General features: G+C 43.8%; 1 protein-coding gene and 1 long non-coding RNA gene across 2 annotated transcripts; both read left to right on the top strand.

Moving 5' to 3' along the window:
• The first annotated feature begins 13100 nt into the window (after positions 1 to 13100).
• On the top strand, positions 13101 to 15315 carry LOC132890079 (uncharacterized). The gene is made up of 3 exons (XR_009655145.1): positions 13101 to 13285; positions 13407 to 13468; positions 15208 to 15315. It is a non-coding gene; the product is annotated as an uncharacterized LOC132890079 (long non-coding RNA).
• Positions 15316 to 15469: 154 nt separating this feature from the next.
• On the top strand, positions 15470 to 17392 carry LOC132889872 (uncharacterized). Its single transcript, XM_060926696.1, has 10 exons — positions 15470 to 15566; positions 15672 to 15743; positions 15850 to 15882; positions 16028 to 16096; positions 16185 to 16265; positions 16354 to 16416; positions 16503 to 16726; positions 16852 to 17011; positions 17102 to 17189; positions 17321 to 17392. The coding sequence occupies exons 1-7, from the start codon at positions 15470 to 15472 to the stop codon at positions 16703 to 16705; spliced, it is 618 nt and encodes a 205-aa protein (XP_060782679.1). The 3' UTR covers positions 16706 to 16726; positions 16852 to 17011; positions 17102 to 17189; positions 17321 to 17392.
• Positions 17393 to 18234: the final 842 nt, after the last annotated feature.

Raw genomic sequence — 18234 nt, 5'->3', positions numbered from 1 at the left:
GAATGCAGTGAAAAGCAAGCTGGGCGAGTCCTGTTGGATTTTAACAGGACGTGGAAACTTCATGCATTGTGCATTTCCCATGTCTGTGGGTAATGAGGCCGGACCAGCAGACATTGACTGGTAATTTTCACATTTGTCAATCTGTTTTTTGTCAATTTGTCAATCTGTCAATCAAACCAGATGGCCCATGAAAAATTGTAAAGATATGGTTGCAATCTACTTCTGATTTTATTTTATAATGCTGTGATCAGCTGGGGAGGTATGCCACTAACATTAAAGGTCCCATGGCATGAAATTTTCACTTTCTGAGGTTTTTTAACGTTAAAATGAGTTCCTCTGACCTTCTTAAGTCACCCCAGTGGCTAGAAATTTCATAATGTGTAAACCAAACTATGCCCAACATTTGAGAATGGCGAGTCAAAACGGCGCGTTGATAAGCTCTTCCCTTTACTACATCAGCAAGGGAGATGATCCCCATGCCCCCCCCTCTGGATTCCCACCCACTGTATGGATTGCCCCGCCCAGTTGTAGTGAGGAGACCATAGAGGACACAAAAACATGGCATCACCTAAGCGAGCAAAACATGGAAATTGCGCTGTACATGGATGTGACAGGGCGGCACGGTGGTGTAGTGGTTAGCGCTGTCACCTCACAGCAAGAAGGTCCTGGGTTCGAGCCCCGGGGCCGGCGAGGGCCTTTCTGTGTGGAGTTTGCATGTTCTCCCCGTGTCCGCGTGGGTTTCTTCCGGGTGCTCCGGTTTCCCCCACAGTCCAAAGACATGCAGGTTAGGTTAACTGGTGTCTCTAAATTGACCGTAGGTGTGAATGTGAGTGTGAATGGTTGTCTGTGTCTATGTGTCAGCCCTGTGATGACCTGGCGACTTGTCCAGGGTGTACCCCGCCTTTCGCCCGTAGTCAGCTGGGATAGGCTCCAGCTTGCCTGTGACCCTGTAGAAGGATAAAGCGGCTAGAGATAATGAGATGAGATGGATGTGACAACACAGAAAAGAGTCTGTTTTTACTGCCGACGGGAGAGCCACGGGGACCTCCTCATTCCAGAGTTTAAGCAGATTGAGGTGGTAAATCTGTAATGCCCCACCCCTGTCCATTCGCTTCACCTTATAGTCGACGTCCCCGACTCGCCGTGTGACCTCAAAGGGTCCTTGCCACCTGGTGATCAATTTGGAGCTCGACGTGGGCAACAACACGAGTACTTTATCTCCCGGTGTGAATTCCCTAAGGCGCGTGCCCCTGTTGTATAGACGGACTTGATGTTCTTGGGCCTGCTGCAAATCCTCCTGGGTTAGGTGCGTGAGTATGTGGAGTTTGGCACGCAGACCGATAACATATTGAATTTCGTTTTTGTTTGTTGAAGGTCCCTCCTCCCAATTTTCCCATAGCACATCCAGAATGCCACGCTGTTTATGCCCATATAATAATTAGAATGGGGAGAACCCCATGGAGGCTTGCGGGACCTCTCGCACTGCGAATAACGGGCTCGAGCCATTTATCCCAGTTGCATGCGTCTTTGCTTACAAATTTCCTAATAATGTTTTTGAGGGTGCGATTAAACCGCTCGACTAAGCCATCCATTTGTGTGTGATAAACACTGGTGCGGATAGGCTTAATTCCCAGTAACCCATACAGCTCATGCAGTGTGCGTGACATAAATTTAGTGCCTTGATCAGTCAGAATCTCTTTGGGGATTCTGACCCGGAAGATGACGCGGAAGAGTGCTTCTGCAATACTATGTGCTGAGGTATTGTGAACAGGCACTGTTTCTGGATATCGCGTTGCATAGTCCATCAGAACTAAAATAAAGCTATATCCTCGTGTTGACTGATTGAATGGCCCGACGAGATCCATCCCAATTCTTTTGAACAGGGTCTCGATTAATGGCAGAGGGCTCAAAGGCGCTTTTGGAATGGCTGCGGGATTTACTAACTGGCATTCGCGGCACGCTGTACATCACCTACGGACATCGCCGCAAATCCCTGGCCAGTAGAACCAGTCCATTATTCGGGCTAGTGTTTTATCCTGCCCCAAGTGTCTGGCCATAGGATTAAAGTGAGCCACCTGGAATATAAATTCCCGGTGGCTCTTTGGGAGTAAAAGTTGTGTTATTTGTTCCTTAGTCTGAGTGTCACTTGGTATAACGTATCCTTAATAATGGTAAAATAGGGGAAGGATGGGGTGGCGTTTGGCTGGTGAGTTTGACCATCGATTACTCTCACTTGGTCAAATGCATGCCGCAGAGTCTTGTCTCGCGACTGATCTAACGGGAAATCCACGAGGGAATCCCCAAGAGAGGGAGGAGGAGCCTGCTACTCCTCACTCTGATACGGTGATGACGTAGATGGCTCTGTGACAGCTGCTCCCACCAATGCCACTCCGGGACCTCCCCGTGCTGAATTATGGCAGGCCCCACTCTTCACTAAATGCGTCATTAATTCCCCAAATCCTGGCCAATCAGTCCCCAAAATTATCGAGTGGGTAAGGCGAGGATTAACCACCACCTTTACTCTAAATTCTTCCCCTCAAAATAGAATGTGGACCAACACTAAAGGGTAGTTGTGAACATTCCTGTACACACACAACACCTTCACCACTTGTGCTCTTCCCAATCCCTCATCTTGCACCAGGCTTTGGTGGCTTGAGGTCTGGTTACAGCCGGAGTCCACCAAAGCCTGATGTGCATCCCCTTGGATACTCACCGGTATGCGATACGCTCCTGCCCGATCGAGGGCGGTCCCTGGTGCATCGGGGATCCAGACCACCACGCCCACCTCCATCGCCGAGCACTGATGCTGGAGGTGCCCCGGTTCCCCGCAGCGTCAGCATACTGGCCCAGGCTCTCTCCCTGCACCAGTGTTCCAGAGATCACTCACCTGAGGGGAGACACAGACAAGGAAGTAGGAAACAATAGGGCACCGTGGGTGCGGCAGGCCAGCTGGGGTGGAGCCGGCCCCCGCCTTTGCGGTGGGGGAATGGGGCAAAGACAATGGAACAGAGGGAGGAAGAGAGGGGAGAAGGGGAGACACGCTGTCCTGCTGTCGGAACAGCCGCCATATGGTCCTCCGCCAGCTCGATGGCCTGATCCAGAGATGCCGGGTGATGGCACTGGACCCACTCCACTGTTCCTTCTGGAAGTCGGGCGACAAATTGTTCCAGCGCCACCAGATCGATGATTCCCTCGGTGTTGCGGTTGTCGGCCCTCAACCACTGCCGGCAGACGTCCCGGAGTTGCTGGCCAAATGCAAATGGCCGGCCGACCTCCTCCAGGTGCAATGCGCGGAAGTGCTGCTGTTGCTGTTCCGTGGTGCGACCAACACGTTGGAGGACGGCCCTGCAGAGGTCCGCGTAGACCAGCCGGTTGTCGGCGGGGAGCTGTAGCGTGGCAAGCTGGGCCTCACCCGTTAGCAGGGGGAGGAGGCACGCCACGTGCTGTTCCACCGGCCAACCCCACACCTCTGCTGCCTGCTCAAAAAGAGCCAGGAAGGCTTTGGGGTTGTCATGCGACCCCATCTTCGTTAGGGTGAGGTGGGGAGGGTCCGCGGCGGTGGTGATCGGGGACCCTGCTGACGCGAGCAGGTGCTGGAATGCCTGGTGAACTTCCTGTTGTGCCAGCACCGGGGCTTCGAACCATTGTTCCTGCTCCTTCCGGAGGGCGATCAGCGCCTGGTGCTGGCTCTGTTGGGCTGTGGTGAGGGCATGGACCAGGTCCTTGAAGGGGGAGGACTCCATGTGGCCGTTCCCTTCTGCACTCCTTCCTGGGTTTCAGCATCACTGTAGTATCTGACGAGGTGGGTGGAGCACAGAAGCACAGCAGGCCAGAACTGAGTTCTCAAAAACTTTTTTTATTTTTAGCTTTTCAGCTTTTCACACTCTCCCAGCCACACATGCGTGCACACACACAAGTGTTCTGGTTGGGGAGAGAGCTCCCTTCCTCTGCTCTCTCTCTCCTTTTAACCCTTTGGTGACTGACCCCTTGAAAATGGTTCCTCCAGGAACCATGACGTTTCAGTTGTCAAGACAACGGAAAAACTAAAATACAAATACAAGAGCATTTTGTTTTGTGCACAAGAGCATTGTGACGTATCTTTCTGTTTTTGTATTTTAGTTTTTCCGTTGTCTTGACAACTGAAACGTCATCGTTCCTGGAGGAACCATTTTCAAGGGGTCAGTCACCAAAGGGTTAAAGGGCGCGGTCACTGGGGAAGACACACAAACACAGGTTAATCCCCATCAGGTGCAATGATTCCACCACTTACCTTCCCTGACTCTGCTCTCCATTCACAGACCTACGCTTGGCCATGCCCCCACTGCCACAGGCCTAAATTAGGTGAAATACAAAACTTGTCACCTCACTCAGTCACACTGGAGTCGGAGCACTGAGCGCCCACATAAAAGACTATTCCCATGGTAACGGCCTGATGATCACTTTCACTCTTTCAGTTTCGATTGGTTTCTCTTTTGTGATGTTTTCTTCTATTTTCTAAGTTCTAGTCCAGTTGATTTTAGTCTGAATGCCAAGTGATATGACCATGTCTAGTTCAGAGTCATTTTAAGTAATTTTGTTCCAAAGTTACTTGGAATCTCATACTCAAAAATTTTAACTCTATTATGTAAGAATAGTCTCATCTCATCTCATTATCTCTAGCCGCTTTATCCTTCTACAGGGTCACAGGCAAGCTGGAGCCTATCCCAGCTGACTACGGGCAAAAGGCGGGGTACACCCTGGACAAGTCGCCAGGTCATCACAGGGCTGACACATAGACACAGACAACCATTCACACTCACATTCACACCTACGGTCAATTTAGAGTCACCAGTTAACCTAACCTGCATGTCTTTGGACTGTGGGGGAAACCGGAGCACCCGGAGGAAACCCACGCGGACACGGGGAGAACATGCAAACTCCACACAGAAAGGCCCTCGCCAGCCCCGGGGCTCCAACCCAGGACCTTCTTGCTGTGAGGCGACAGCGCTAACCACTACACCACTGTGCCACCCCTGTAAGAATAGTTGTATTGTTAATTACTAAATTTTTTATAGACTTTTTGTAAACATATAAAAAGATAGCCATTGCTGACATAAAGTTTCATGAGTGTTATTATAGTACCTACATATGAGTACCAGTAATTTGTATTCTTGCCCCCCATACTTTTTTTAGACATGGAACTGTGTGTATTACTGTTTTCTTGGGTATAACTTTAAGCAGGTGTAGGTACAGCACATCTCCGCAATTACATTTCACATAATTTCCTCACTTTCTGCCCCAGATGATATCCATTTAATCTCATCTTTCACTGCACCACGTAGATCATGACACAAGCTTGCCATAAATGTAAAAAGCTGGTGAGCCCCAGTCTTCCCCCTTTTTCGAGTTTTGGAGTCGCCCGATCAAGATGTGCCCTGCTGCTCTGGCTTCTCCTTTTCTCTCTCTGGCCTCCTGACATGAGCATCCCACCGTATGAATGCCTCGCCATGGCCACACGAATGCCTCTCCATGGCTGCAGATGCACCTCGCTACTCTGGCTTCTCTCTCTCTCTCTCTCTGACCAGTGCTCTCTCTCTGATGTGCCGGCAGTATTTCAAAGAGACACTGCAGCTACAGACAAAGTGAAGAACAATGTAATAATGCAAGTTAAGAAGATTAGAGGTGAACAGTTCCCTCCACGTCTTCAACTAATGAACTTCCAACCAAGGACCTTCTGGATCATGAGATCCCGCCTGGGAAGGACTTTTGCAACACAGCAAAGCTGATTTTAAACTACATTGAAATGGCTCCGCTCTTCTAGCAGAATACACCGAACAGAGAATCACCAATGAATTCCTTCATTGCTGCCACGTGAGAGTGGTCCCAAGTAAGGCTGGCATTTTGGGCAACGTTAGTCTTAAGCCTCACTCACAACTCATCATAGGTGTTTTGGACACACAGGGTTTGGTAGCTCGCCGCAGGGTTGCGGTGAACCCGGGGGAAAGTTTGGGGGAGGAGTATGGGCAAAGTACTCGTCAAGTACAGGTTGCACATCTGACTTCCTCGATGTGTGGGAAAAATTGTGCCGTTAGCCCATGGAATGTGCATGTCTGACGCATATGATCAGTGCATGTTCAGTGAATGTAGAGTGTGTGAGACTTGCATTTTACCAGTTTCCTGTGCTATGAGTTTGGGCTGCACTTGTGAAGTGTGCTTGATGCATGTGATTAGCATGTTACAATCACTCATAACTAGCATGTGACGCAAGCCAGGAGTGGGTATAAAATCAGCATGTCTGCAGCATTCTGCATCTGTCTTTCGACTGAAGAACATTGGATATTTTGTGGGAAAAACTTTTAAATTTTCAGTTTAAAGTTTAGAAAATGGGACCCAAGAAGAAGCGAGCAAAAGTGAAGTAACCCAGCCTGAAACAGCAGAGGGGGAGGAGGAGGAGGAAGAATTTGATGATGGTAGCAGCACCGGCAAGCCCTGCACGGACAGGGAAAAGTATGCCTTCAAGCCGGCAGAAGGCACAGCACCCCATCAGAGGTATTTTTACAGGTAAATACTAATTAAACCTCTTGCACTATAATACACATGCTTTAAACATTCATTTCTGTATCTATATGCTTATGTAATTAATATTATATATGTTGATTTTCATGTATGTTTCATCTAATGACTCCCAGAAGTGAGGACATTGCAATCCCATCATCACTGTCAGGCCATTGTGCCATGCTCAGTGATGAGGACAAGGACATCCCGACACCCCGTCCCACCACTCAGCAGGAATAGGAGCAGGAAAGTAGCTCGAAGTCAAAGTGTGTTTCAGTGCTCAAACTGTTGGGCTCTTTAGTTGGGATTTTTTACAATGTAACAAAATGTGTTATTCTCTTATACTCATGTTTTATTATTTGACATTTGCATGATAAATTAACATATACTCAAATAAAAATAGCAAATGAGGTGGTCTTCTTCCTTTCTACAATGCTACATGCTACATGATTGGTTCCTTCCCAATATATATACCCAAAGTCTTGCCCCTCGTGTCGCGTGCGCTGTGTGCAGGTCGCGTGCGCTGCGTGCACACCACACATATGGGTAGAAAGTACGTCTGTCTTGCGTGCTGCACAAATAGCAAGTGTGGAATACTTGTGTAGTACTTCTGAGGCACGTCATTCGTACAATGACCATGCGTCACTCATGCATCTTACTGTCATCGCAAAAAGGCCCTACTAGCCATGCTGCTGACTTGGTTCAAGTGTACAAAAGGAATACGGGTCCTGTACATAGTGTTGGTAACTCGCCAGCGCCCCCTATAACGATCCCACAATTTCCTTGCGCGCTCCACCCGGATGTGACGTGAAGTGGAACTGCTTTAACTGTATCGAGAGCGCCTCGATTCGCTCTCTCATGTTCTGACTACTGGAGTGGTCGGACGGACTGTAGGCACGCTCGCCTACAGTGTTGAGACTAACCGCTATTGTCTGAGAACAGCCTGTTCAAATTAGTTTCGGCCGAACTTTTGAATGACCCGCTAAGTTTCAGCGATATAGTGGTTTTGATTCTAAACCTTTGCAAAGTTTAACTACAGTTAAGTAGTTTTCCACGCTAAGAGGCATTTGCGGACAGCTTCGCTCCTCTCAGCTTTTTCTCGTCGACGCATCACCGGAGGTTTCTCCTGAAGCACCGTGGGCCAGCTAGGCCTCCCTCTTCCTGCTTCGTTAGCCGCGGTTGGACGCAACGCGCCGCTAACCTCCTCTCCTCGGACTGCGACCCTCAGCGCGGACATCGGAGAAAGAACTTCCATCGCATTGAGTAGGCACTTGGGCAAATTTTTAATTTGTAGCTTATTCAGATGGTTGTTAGGGTCATGTTTAAGCTTTGAGCTATTTAGCATACCCGCTCAGACACGGAAGGTGTTTGTTTGTTTTTATTGTTTGTTTTGTTTTTTATTGTTTGTTTTGGTTCTGTTTTTTTTTTCTTTGAACTTGTTAGACAGGGTATCTTGCATGATATCTTTCCTTAACTCCATTGCTAGCTTTCCTATCTGATTAGCAGCGCAGCGACAAGTTTGTTATTTTAAGCTCCGAGGCTAGACCGCTACAAGGCCTAGTTCTCTCCATCCAACACACACACACACACACACACACACACACACACTCTCTCTCACTCTCTCTCTCTCTCTCTCGCGTTGAGTTCTTTGCCTAGATAGTCTGTTGGAAATTGTTGTTAAGTGCAGTGTTTGGATCCAGCTGTAGCGTGGTCAGATTCTCCTTAGCAACTTATTGCTAGCTACCTCAGGGTGATACGCTAGCTCGTAGGCTTGTGTTCTCGACTAGGCCTGCAGGCGCCATTTTTCCGACGCCATTTTGTCACCTCCCTCATTGAGTTACCTGTGATACGACACCTAGGCACTGACCGCCATTTTGTTTAAGCATTGCCAGAGTGGCTAGTCATTAGCATCTGCCCACAGATACCTACACAAAGCACACATTAGCCACAGAGCCAATCCTTTGTTCTATTTAGCTAACATTCCTTTGTTTTAGCTAACATTCCTTTGTTTTAGCTAACGACAAGCTAGGTCACACACACACACCTCCACACACACGCACCCACAAGGGATTCTCTTTTCCTATCTCTTTCTCTCTCTTTTCCTCAAATTTATAGTCCAGGTGTAATTGTTCCATTGTTTTGTCTTGTTATTACCTTTGCCGACATTGAATGTATTTTGAGATTATTATTATTAGTGAGTAGTAGACAAATAAAAGCTAATAAAATTGAATTGCATTTTACTTGTTCCTGTTGTTTATTCACAAGGTCAACTATTTAGAACTCCTTTTTCCTTCAGAATTTAGCTTTTGTATACAACTGGGTTTCCCCTCTAATACAGAGCTACCATTAATCTTGAATGTAACCATTCATGGTGAGTAAGATTAATAATTTAAGATTTTATGAGACTGATCTTTATTTATAAATTGATTAATTTAATTATCAATTATTACATAATTTATAATTTAATTAATCCCAATTCAACCTACAATAGTGTATGCATTCTTGATTTGTCGCAAGACCCATAGAATGTGCATGTGCAGGACCAAAAGTCTCCATGGTCAGTCTGCGACCTTCTACAGTGCTGAACACACGCAAGTGTCGGACAAGGCTCAAGCACGGTTTTGGCAATTTTTTTACCATAGCCCACCTGTAGCAGCACATACATCGGGTTGTGAGTGAGGCTTTAGTTTGATTAGTTTATGTGAAAAGTGCTATTTAAATGAAGGTTGTTTGAAGTGTGCACACAATAATCACATAGCTTTGGTTTGATCATCTCATCTCATTATCTCTAGCCGCTTTATCCTTCTACAGGGTCACAGGCAAGCTGGAGCCTATCCCAGCTGACTACGGGCGAAAGGCGGGGTACACCCTGGACAAGTCGCCAGGTCATCACAGGGCTGACACATAGACACAGACAACCATTCACACTCACATTCACACCTACGGTCAATTTAGAGTCACCAGTTAACCTAACCTGCATGTCTTTGGACTGTGGGGGAAACCGAAGCACCCGGAGGAAACCCACGCAGACACGGGGAGAACATGCAAACTCCGCACAGAAAGGCCCTCGCTATTGCATGCTTTATCTCATCTCATCTCATTATCTCTAGCCGCTTTATCCTTCTACAGGGTCGCAGGCAAGCTGGAGCCTATCCCAGCTGACTACGGGCGAAAGGCGGGGTACACCCTGGACAAGTCGCCAGGTCATCACAGGGCTGACACATAGACACAGACAACCATTCACACTCACATTCACACCTACGGTCAATTTAGAGTCACCAGTTAACCTAACCTGCATGTCTTTGGACTGTGGGGGAAACCGAAGCACCCGGAGGAAACCCACGCAGACACGGGGAGAACATGCAAACTCCGCACAGAAAGGCCCTCGCTATTGCATGCTTTATATCTTTTTTTATTTCTCTCTCTCTCTAACATTTTCTTACTGCACACATTATTATACACATCTGAACATTCAGACTTCCAGGACTTAAAGGCTGGTTAGCTCAGTTGGTTAGACTGTGGTTCTTATAGTGCTGAGATTGTGGGTTTAATCGCTGCATGGTTTCAAAATTATTAATGCACCTTTGTTAGAATCCTTTGTCTAAGCAGTCACACAGAATGCCTATGGCCACTCCCCCACCTTTTTCGCGTGCAAACAATTCTTTAAAGGACATGGGACATGGATTTTTTTTCTGGGTATAATTATGTATAAAGGACATAAGAAATGCCATCTAAATCACTGCAGGGAGTCAAAAATGTGAAAATCATCACATTATTCAACTTTTTTATACATCAGCGTAAAACAATGATTCATTAATTAGCTAAGCGGTCACGTGACCCGTGACATCACAAAAACTTTTCAAGGAGCCAGCGCTTGGGTATCTAATGTAAACAGGTTACCGAAATGGACACCATCGACAGTGACATTCCCGATGTTTCACAGAGATGTGAAGTTAGACCCTATCAATTCGAACCGATAGCTGGAAATTCACATGAACATAGATCTTGTCTTTACTCTGACGGGTCAGATGATTCTGAGAGTAAGAGTTCATTCAATCCCCATGAAACTGAAAGCGGTCGGCTCGATAACACATCCTAGTAACACAGAACGTTAATGTACCGTTAGCCTATGGTTCTCTAAAGGTTTGTTAGAACGTAACCAACAACTAACATTTAGAGAACGTTTCCTCATGGTTATGCATAAACCTAACGAAGCCAAACGTCCCCGAAACGTTGAGGTAACTAACCAACTGAAACGTTATCATTTGGTTACACTATAACCTCCACACAACGTTATGTTTGGTTGTTTTTTTGTTGTTCTGAGAACTATACTATCTGCTTTTCCTGATGCTGGCTAAATTATCTTTTAATCTTTTATTTCAACCTCTTTTGTACTTGTAGCCTATTTTTTTTTGCCATAGTAAACTGTCACACATAACTTTCCTTTTGTCATGCATTGTTATGTCGTGCCATTTTGGTTTGGAATCCAACCCTCACACATTGAAAACGCCATGGTCAACAGAACGTGTGCATACTAGGCCAGATAAATAGGCTAGTCTATGTTGAGTTGTGAGATATATTGCAAGGAAATTTTCACAAAAATAGGCGACAAACCCACGTACATTCCTGAGTAATGTGTTTTGACTGTCTAAAGCAGTGGTTGCCAACCTTTTTTGGCCTGGGACCCCATTTTTACATCACCAATTTCTCATGACCCCATACACATTTTTTAGATTTTATAGAGATTGCACAGTGTCACATATTCTATATTTTGATCAGCAGCCTAGCCTTCAGTTATGTGGATGTTTTCTTTTCAAAGCTGATATATAGCATTTTATTTGTAATATATAACATAATTAGTTGAACATTTTTATTTTCAGTATTTTCCTTCTATTGGTTATTTCAGGCGACTCCAATTCAATTCCAGGAGACCCAATTAAGAACGAAGGAAAGGAAGCATTTTGAGTGTTAAATGTAAAAGATATTTTACTGGGCAAGAAGGGAATGGTGAAAGCAAAATGGACAGGTTAAATGTTTTTCTAGTTAGTGCAATGTGGGTAGAGTGTGGCTGATTTGCAGAAATAAACTTATAGGCTAAATTTGTTTGGATTGTAAGTGGTGATGTTTTTTGTGGAATTCAAGTGATCTGTAATGAGCAGGCTGCAGCATATATCATATGAAGAGGGTGAACATGGTTTGGCAATGGGTCGTTGTGACTTGGTGCACAGTCTTGTGTGGTGCAAATTGGCTCCTGATAATATGGCAGAGCAGCAACAAAAGTTTGACCTTTAAGTTGTGGTCACACATTTCTCCCTCAAAACATGCTGCATTACAATAATGCCTACATTTTCTCATGCACATACTTCTGGTACATTATCCCTATTGTTGCCCCAACTACATTTTCTCATGCACATACTTCTGGTACTATTGTTGCCCCAACTCACTCACACCCAGCTTCATTGATCAACTTATTTGTACTTTGTCCCAACAACAACCAAATCCACCCTGTACCACTAACAAAATCTGCTGCAATACAAAAATCCACTTCTCTTCTCCTCTTATTTTCTAAAAATAAAAGTCCAGCTAGGTAGCTTCGATGCATCATCATCATCCTGCACATTACCCAGAATTCTCTGTGCTTTCAAACAGCTCTAAGGCAAATAACAAAATGGCGGACTTAATGGATGCTATGATAGCCCTTTTATTTAGCTATTTGAAAATTTCACCGAGTCTCCTTGTTGGATTTAGAACTACCAGCGCCAGTGTACGTTATCTGGATTTACAGTACGTGCGATCAGGTAATGTGTTATTTTATTCTGTATAAATGTGAATAGTATTCACCTAGCAGTTAGCTGCTATGCGTGCAATCATCTCCGGTCACATTATACGAAGTGAATCGTTGTTGGTATCTCTAAAACACGTCTTTTCCAGTCTCCCATCTGACAAAGAACTTGTACATAATTCTTTCACCTTTGTTGTGATTTAGCACGCTGATATAATGCTATGTAGCATACCTTAGCATGGCTAACGCCATAGCGCCGAGATTACGCATGATTACCCCATATCGATATACATGTCGTGTAGGTGACGGTGTTCTCTGTTAAAATGTCTGTGTATTTGTGCCTCAGAACGGCGGCATAACAGCAGTACGGATTTCCCCATGTATTATTTGACGAAATATAGTATGTTGGTGGATAAAACCTCAAGTGAGGGCCTACTTTTGTAGGCTGCAAAGATCAGCAACACGTTTACTGCAGTACTCTGTTAGCCTAGCTCACTCAAACCACACTGCTTAGAGTTTAGAATATAGCACGAGACAAGCATTGTAGTTCAGAGGTTGCACAGAAAACGTAACGTAACTTTTACTGTCTGTTGAAAAACAACACTTTGTTGGTGTGAAGGGTTGTCATAAAAGTTAATAATCATCATGTATTAAATCCAATGGATAAGGGAATCTGAACTATAAAATAAGTAACTTATTTTATAGTTCAGATTCCCTTATCCATTGGATTTGTTCCCATGGGGTCTACAGGAAGAAACGAGACCTAGTCACTATAAGTTGTTGATTGGTCAGGTTGCCTGACGCAACGGCATGTGACGCAAAACGAACACTCCTCATTGGCTGGACAGATGGATAAGAGGACGTAGGTGCGTGTAGTAAAGTCACTACCCGGAACTTGGATTTGGAAGCAAACGTCTCTGTTGGAAGTACTGAAGCCTGCTTCTGTTCAAGTACTCTACTTTCGAAAAGGTAGTTTGTGATTTCTTTCTGGTTGTGGTTATACCTTAAAGGAGAATTCCGTCTGTTTTGCAAATATGTCTCAAACGTTTGTGGTCAAGGAAAGTTGCTAATGATGCCTTTGTTTTCACAGATGAGTTCACAGACAATGCTATTGAGGTTGTGCCATCTTCATGGCTTGGACACACTTCTGAGGTATGATTTTTTTTTTTTTTTTGTCGATACATAGCAAATATATATGCTTACATATGCCTATATACTTTTGATAGCAAAAAAAAAAAAAAAATATATATATATATATATATATATATATATATATATATATATATATATATATATAAATAAAATAAATATATACAGGGTGCGATTTGTCAAAAAACCAGAAGGGGGGATTTTTTATTTTTTTTTTAATCATGAAACGTCACAAAATTAAGGTAACAATAGGCTAACAGCTCAATAACATCCGATGATATCAAATGAATAACACTAAATGAAAACGAACACTAAACCAGAGATAGTAAATTCATCTTCCTATCTCTCTGACTAAATACACGAACACTAACACACAACAAAGTTCGCATTGCTTGTCGCGTTGCTGTGATGTTTCTCTCCCTCCGGATTAAATGGACAGTGACTCGAAAATCACTAAAATACATGAATACTAAATGAACAGTTTGCTCTGATGGTGCAGTTCATGTGGCCTTTTCTGCTTTCCCGTCGGTGCGCTATCTGCCGCGTTTCGCCCTTCTTTAATTCACATTTCTGCGAATTTCTCAGCAGGGAAGGAACGCACGTCTGGCCCATTGACAGCGAGGAAAAGAAGGCTGTCAGTGTGGATACATTCATTCTGTTGCGCTCATCAGTAAGGATGTGATTCATGGCGCTAAATCCACGTTCACACACTGATTATCTACAATATATCTATTTGCTGGGGATGTTCGTAGGGTTGCCAACTTTCTCATATCCAAATGAGGGACACTTTGTTCCGGGTGCGGACAAGTACCGGTACAGGCCCTGTACACGCACCCCAGCGCCCCAAAATAGTTACAGTACCAATTCGCCTTTAGGTGAGCGTTTCAAATGTAGGCCACTACAAATTCATTTCTAAAATAGAGCTTTTAAAAATTAATAGACCAATTAATGGATATTTTTAAGTAACTTAATGCAAAATAACAAACAATTCTAATATTATTGTCTCATTTTTCTCTTTTTTAAACTTTGGCCAAATAATTCATCAGGCCATATTTATGAAGGCAATGTCATAAACTGAAAAATGATTTGCTGTAGCTGTAAAACCCTGATATTTGCTTAATTGTCCATTTGAAAACCCTAAGAACCTTCTGCAATGCTTCATAGCAGAAGAAGAGAGAAAGACATCACAAAGGCAGGAGTGTTTCAGAAGGTTTTTTTTAAGCTATCTGCTATCCTTATCGAACAGTTAGGCTGTATCCACTGGCTGCACCATCTGCTCTAGTTTAATTTGATGCCTATTTTGTCAGTATAGCTTAAAAATTCAGGATATGGCAACAGTGAATGGTTTTAAATCGCAGATGACCGCGACTCGCGGTAATAGCGCTTCTCACGGCAATTACGCGATTTACACCACAGCATTGGAGTGAGGGGCAGGATCTGTCCCTGACGGGACAAATTAAAATTACCCAAAAAACGGGATGTCCCGCCCAATACGGGACGGTTGGCAACCCTAGACGTTCGTGAACGTCAAAGCTGCCACTTCGGGTCATTTTGAAAGTGAGTGCAATGTAGACCATAGAAAACTGTCTCACAACATGCCTGTCATGTCAACTTTTTTTTTTGGTTTGTTTGTTTTATTGACGGGGTTGTCCCCGAGGATTTTTTTCAGCAGAGATAAAAACCAGAGGGGGGGATGATCCCCACCATCCCCCCCAGCAAATCGCACTTATATATATTTTTAGCATGGCATGGTCTGCTACTGGACGACACACAATGTGCGATTGCATGTTGTGAAGTGCCGAGCACCAAATACAACTTGGGCCAAACATCCCGTTAAGAAAACTTGGTACGAAACAGGTGAGCTATCGCTGCTATGCACTACATAGAATATACTGAATTGTTCTCTCTATGGCAGCACTTTTTTTTTTTTTTTTTTGTGTGCTACTGACCAAGTCATTTTCCATAGATTCATACGCCAAAGCTGAACAGAAGTGTTTGCAATTGATGGAGTCCTCAAGTGTTGAGACAGAGGATGATGTGAACACTTTTGCAATAAGGCAGCGCAAGTGCCCAAGGAGGTTTGTCTCCGAATCCTCTGATGGTAAGCTCTCTTCACTAATGACAACATTAGTTACTCAATTCAGTGTTCATTTTCAAGTCATTTACAAGAAATTTACATTGCACATTGTATGGTCTTTCCTTCCAGATGATTCTGCTCCAGTGGTAGCAGCAACCAAGAAGCAACCCAAGACTCGGACTGTGCCTGGAAGCCCTGTGTGTAAGTTAACAGTTCCCAAATCATCATTCATAGCTTGGAGCTAACATTCATGATGAATACCGGTGTATATTACGTGACTGATCTGATGTTTGTGTGCTCTTTTCAGGTCAGCAGGACCCAATGCCCTTACCACCACAATGTAAGTGTTTTTCAATTTATTTGTAAATGTCTAATGTATTATCATAGGTTCTTCTTTTGCGAATACCATGTATAAGGAACCCCCCCCCCCCCCCCCCCCCCCCCCCCAATAAATGACTTAACATCCATATGCACCATCTTTTCAGGGTCAACACTAGCTGGGACTGGAGCCAGTCCTCACCACCCTAGCCCAAGTCCTGTTGACCCTGTTCAAGGTACAGTTGCTTTCAAGTTCCCATTTACAGATGTTGGAATACAAAGTCATTAACATGAAAACTAATATTTTCTTTTTGAAAACTTCAGCCAGCAGCCGGGCACTACACCCAATTCAGTCAACCAGGCACCTCCAAGAATCACTGGAAACCTCTTTTGACTCTGTTCAAGGTACAGTTGCTTTCAAGTTCCCATTTACAGATGTTGGAATACAAAATCATGAACAGGAAAACTAATATTTTCTTTTTGAAAACTTCAGCCAGCAGCCGGGCACTTCATGACGGACAGGGTGTCTCGGCTATCGCAGCCATGTTTGAGAGAAGTAAGTACTTTTATACACACTAACTAGTTCACTCACTCAGGAAAGTACATTATAAATTACAACTTCCATCACATTTGTCCCCATAGTCACAGAGGCCCACATGAGTCGCTTGATGCGGAGGCTCGAGGCTAGGTTTGACAGGACCGAGGCTAGGTTTGACAAGATCGAGTCATTGGTGGAGACCAATGCCCCGACACACACGCCTCAACTCCAGCAAGATGATGTGGTGTTGGCTAAACCATGCAGCATGGTGATGGAGCTGCTGGAGTTGGATAGGAGTCTGGAATAACCAGACAAGTGGAACAAGATGGTAATTTTATCTATCTATCTATCTATCTATCTATCTATCTATCTATCTATCTATCTATCTATCTATCTATCGTATAAGCTCGCTACAGTAATTTTCATTGTATAATTATTTTTATTTTTTTACAGCAACATTTTCTTGAAACTGTCAGAGGGGCAGGTTTAGGGGCAGCCATTCACCGTATGCTACGCCGAGCAGCAAATAATGAGGTACTCGCCCAGTACAGCTTGCGGGGCAGACGGGCCAAAATGTCCTTTGATGACCTCATTCTGTGCAAGATTATAAAGGGTAAGTGTTTATATATTGATCACATCACTTTTATGCCATGCTTGACTGACTAGGTTTTGATGTGTAACTTTCCTTTATTTTGCCTTCTAGCTGCATGTGTCAAAAAATTTCCTGGCCATACGGAAGCTGAAGTGGAGGAATGCCTTGGGCAGACTCTAAAATTTGCACCACACAGACGGTATACTTCTGCTCTCTAATTTGGTGCAATCACAGAAATTTTGTGGTTGGTAGTAGGGTGGTTTATCATGCTTTTGTGGACATGTGCTCATTGTTCTTGTTTTTAAACATTTTGTTCCTTTTTCTTTTCAGATCAGCTGGTCAGCAGCAATGGATGGACAATTGAATTGTGAACAGTGATTTTTATTCTATTTTTTTGTGAAGTGATTTTTTTTTAATTCTATTTTGTTTGTTATTGAATGCACAGTTACACTTTAAAAAACTTATTTCTATTTTATTCTGTTTTTAATGTGTTTTATTGAATGCACCGTTTCAGAAACTTTTCTATTTTATTCTGTTTTGTATATATGATTGTTTTATTGAATGCACTGTTACACTTTCAGAAACTTTTCTATTTAATTTTTTTTATTTTCAAACATTTTTTTATTCAAATTTGTTATTGATATTTTATCTCATTAAACTTTCAAGACCTGCCAAATTTGCCTGTTCATTCATCACTGAGTTTTCTCATGTAGATATGCTAGCAGTTGTGTTGATGTTGCTAATTAGTTGAAAGCAAAATCTAACCAAAACATAACATTCTACAACGTCAGGGGGACGTTAGGCTAACATTCAGGGAACCAAACATGCAACCAGCAAGGTTAGGGGAAGGGCAGGGGAAGGTTGTTGTAACCAACAGGAAACGTTTGGGGAACGTCAGAAAAACTTTCCATGGCAACCATATGGCAACCAAGTGACAACCAAACCTAACGTATATGCACCGTATAGGCAACCAAAGGCGTACGTGCCCAGAACGTTCTGGGAACATAAAATTGTTACTAATTCTGCTCAAAGGCTAATGATCTGTTGAAAGAAGTATTATTTTTGTATCATACATTGAAAGTTCATCATAGATCTAGCTAAAGTCCGTTGCAAGCTAATTTTTTTTGCTGATATTTTTCGAGATTGATTGAGATACAATGCTTCCAGAGTCCGAGATGAAAACATTCAAAATGGCGAAACAAGTCAGAATTATGATAATCAATAATAGATACACCCAAAATTAT

The sequence above is a fragment of the Neoarius graeffei genome, chromosome 8 (assembly GCF_027579695.1).
Source record: "Neoarius graeffei isolate fNeoGra1 chromosome 8, fNeoGra1.pri, whole genome shotgun sequence".
Classification (NCBI taxonomy): Eukaryota; Metazoa; Chordata; class Actinopteri; order Siluriformes; family Ariidae; genus Neoarius; species Neoarius graeffei.
Note: the sequence above shows the minus strand (reverse complement) of the source record. Positions and strands in the feature narration are given on the sequence as shown.

Coding starts and splice junctions, on each gene's coding strand:
- LOC132889872 (XM_060926696.1), top strand. CDS start 15,470: ATGGAGTCCTCAAGTGTTGAGACAGAGGATGATGTGAACACTTTTGCA. Junction 15,744..15,849: donor TGTGCCTGGAAGCCCTGTGT/GTAAGTTAACAG, acceptor TGCTCTTTTCAG/GTCAGCAGGACCCAATGCCC. Junction 16,417..16,502: donor CGCAGCCATGTTTGAGAGAA/GTAAGTACTTTT, acceptor TTGTCCCCATAG/TCACAGAGGCCCACATGAGT.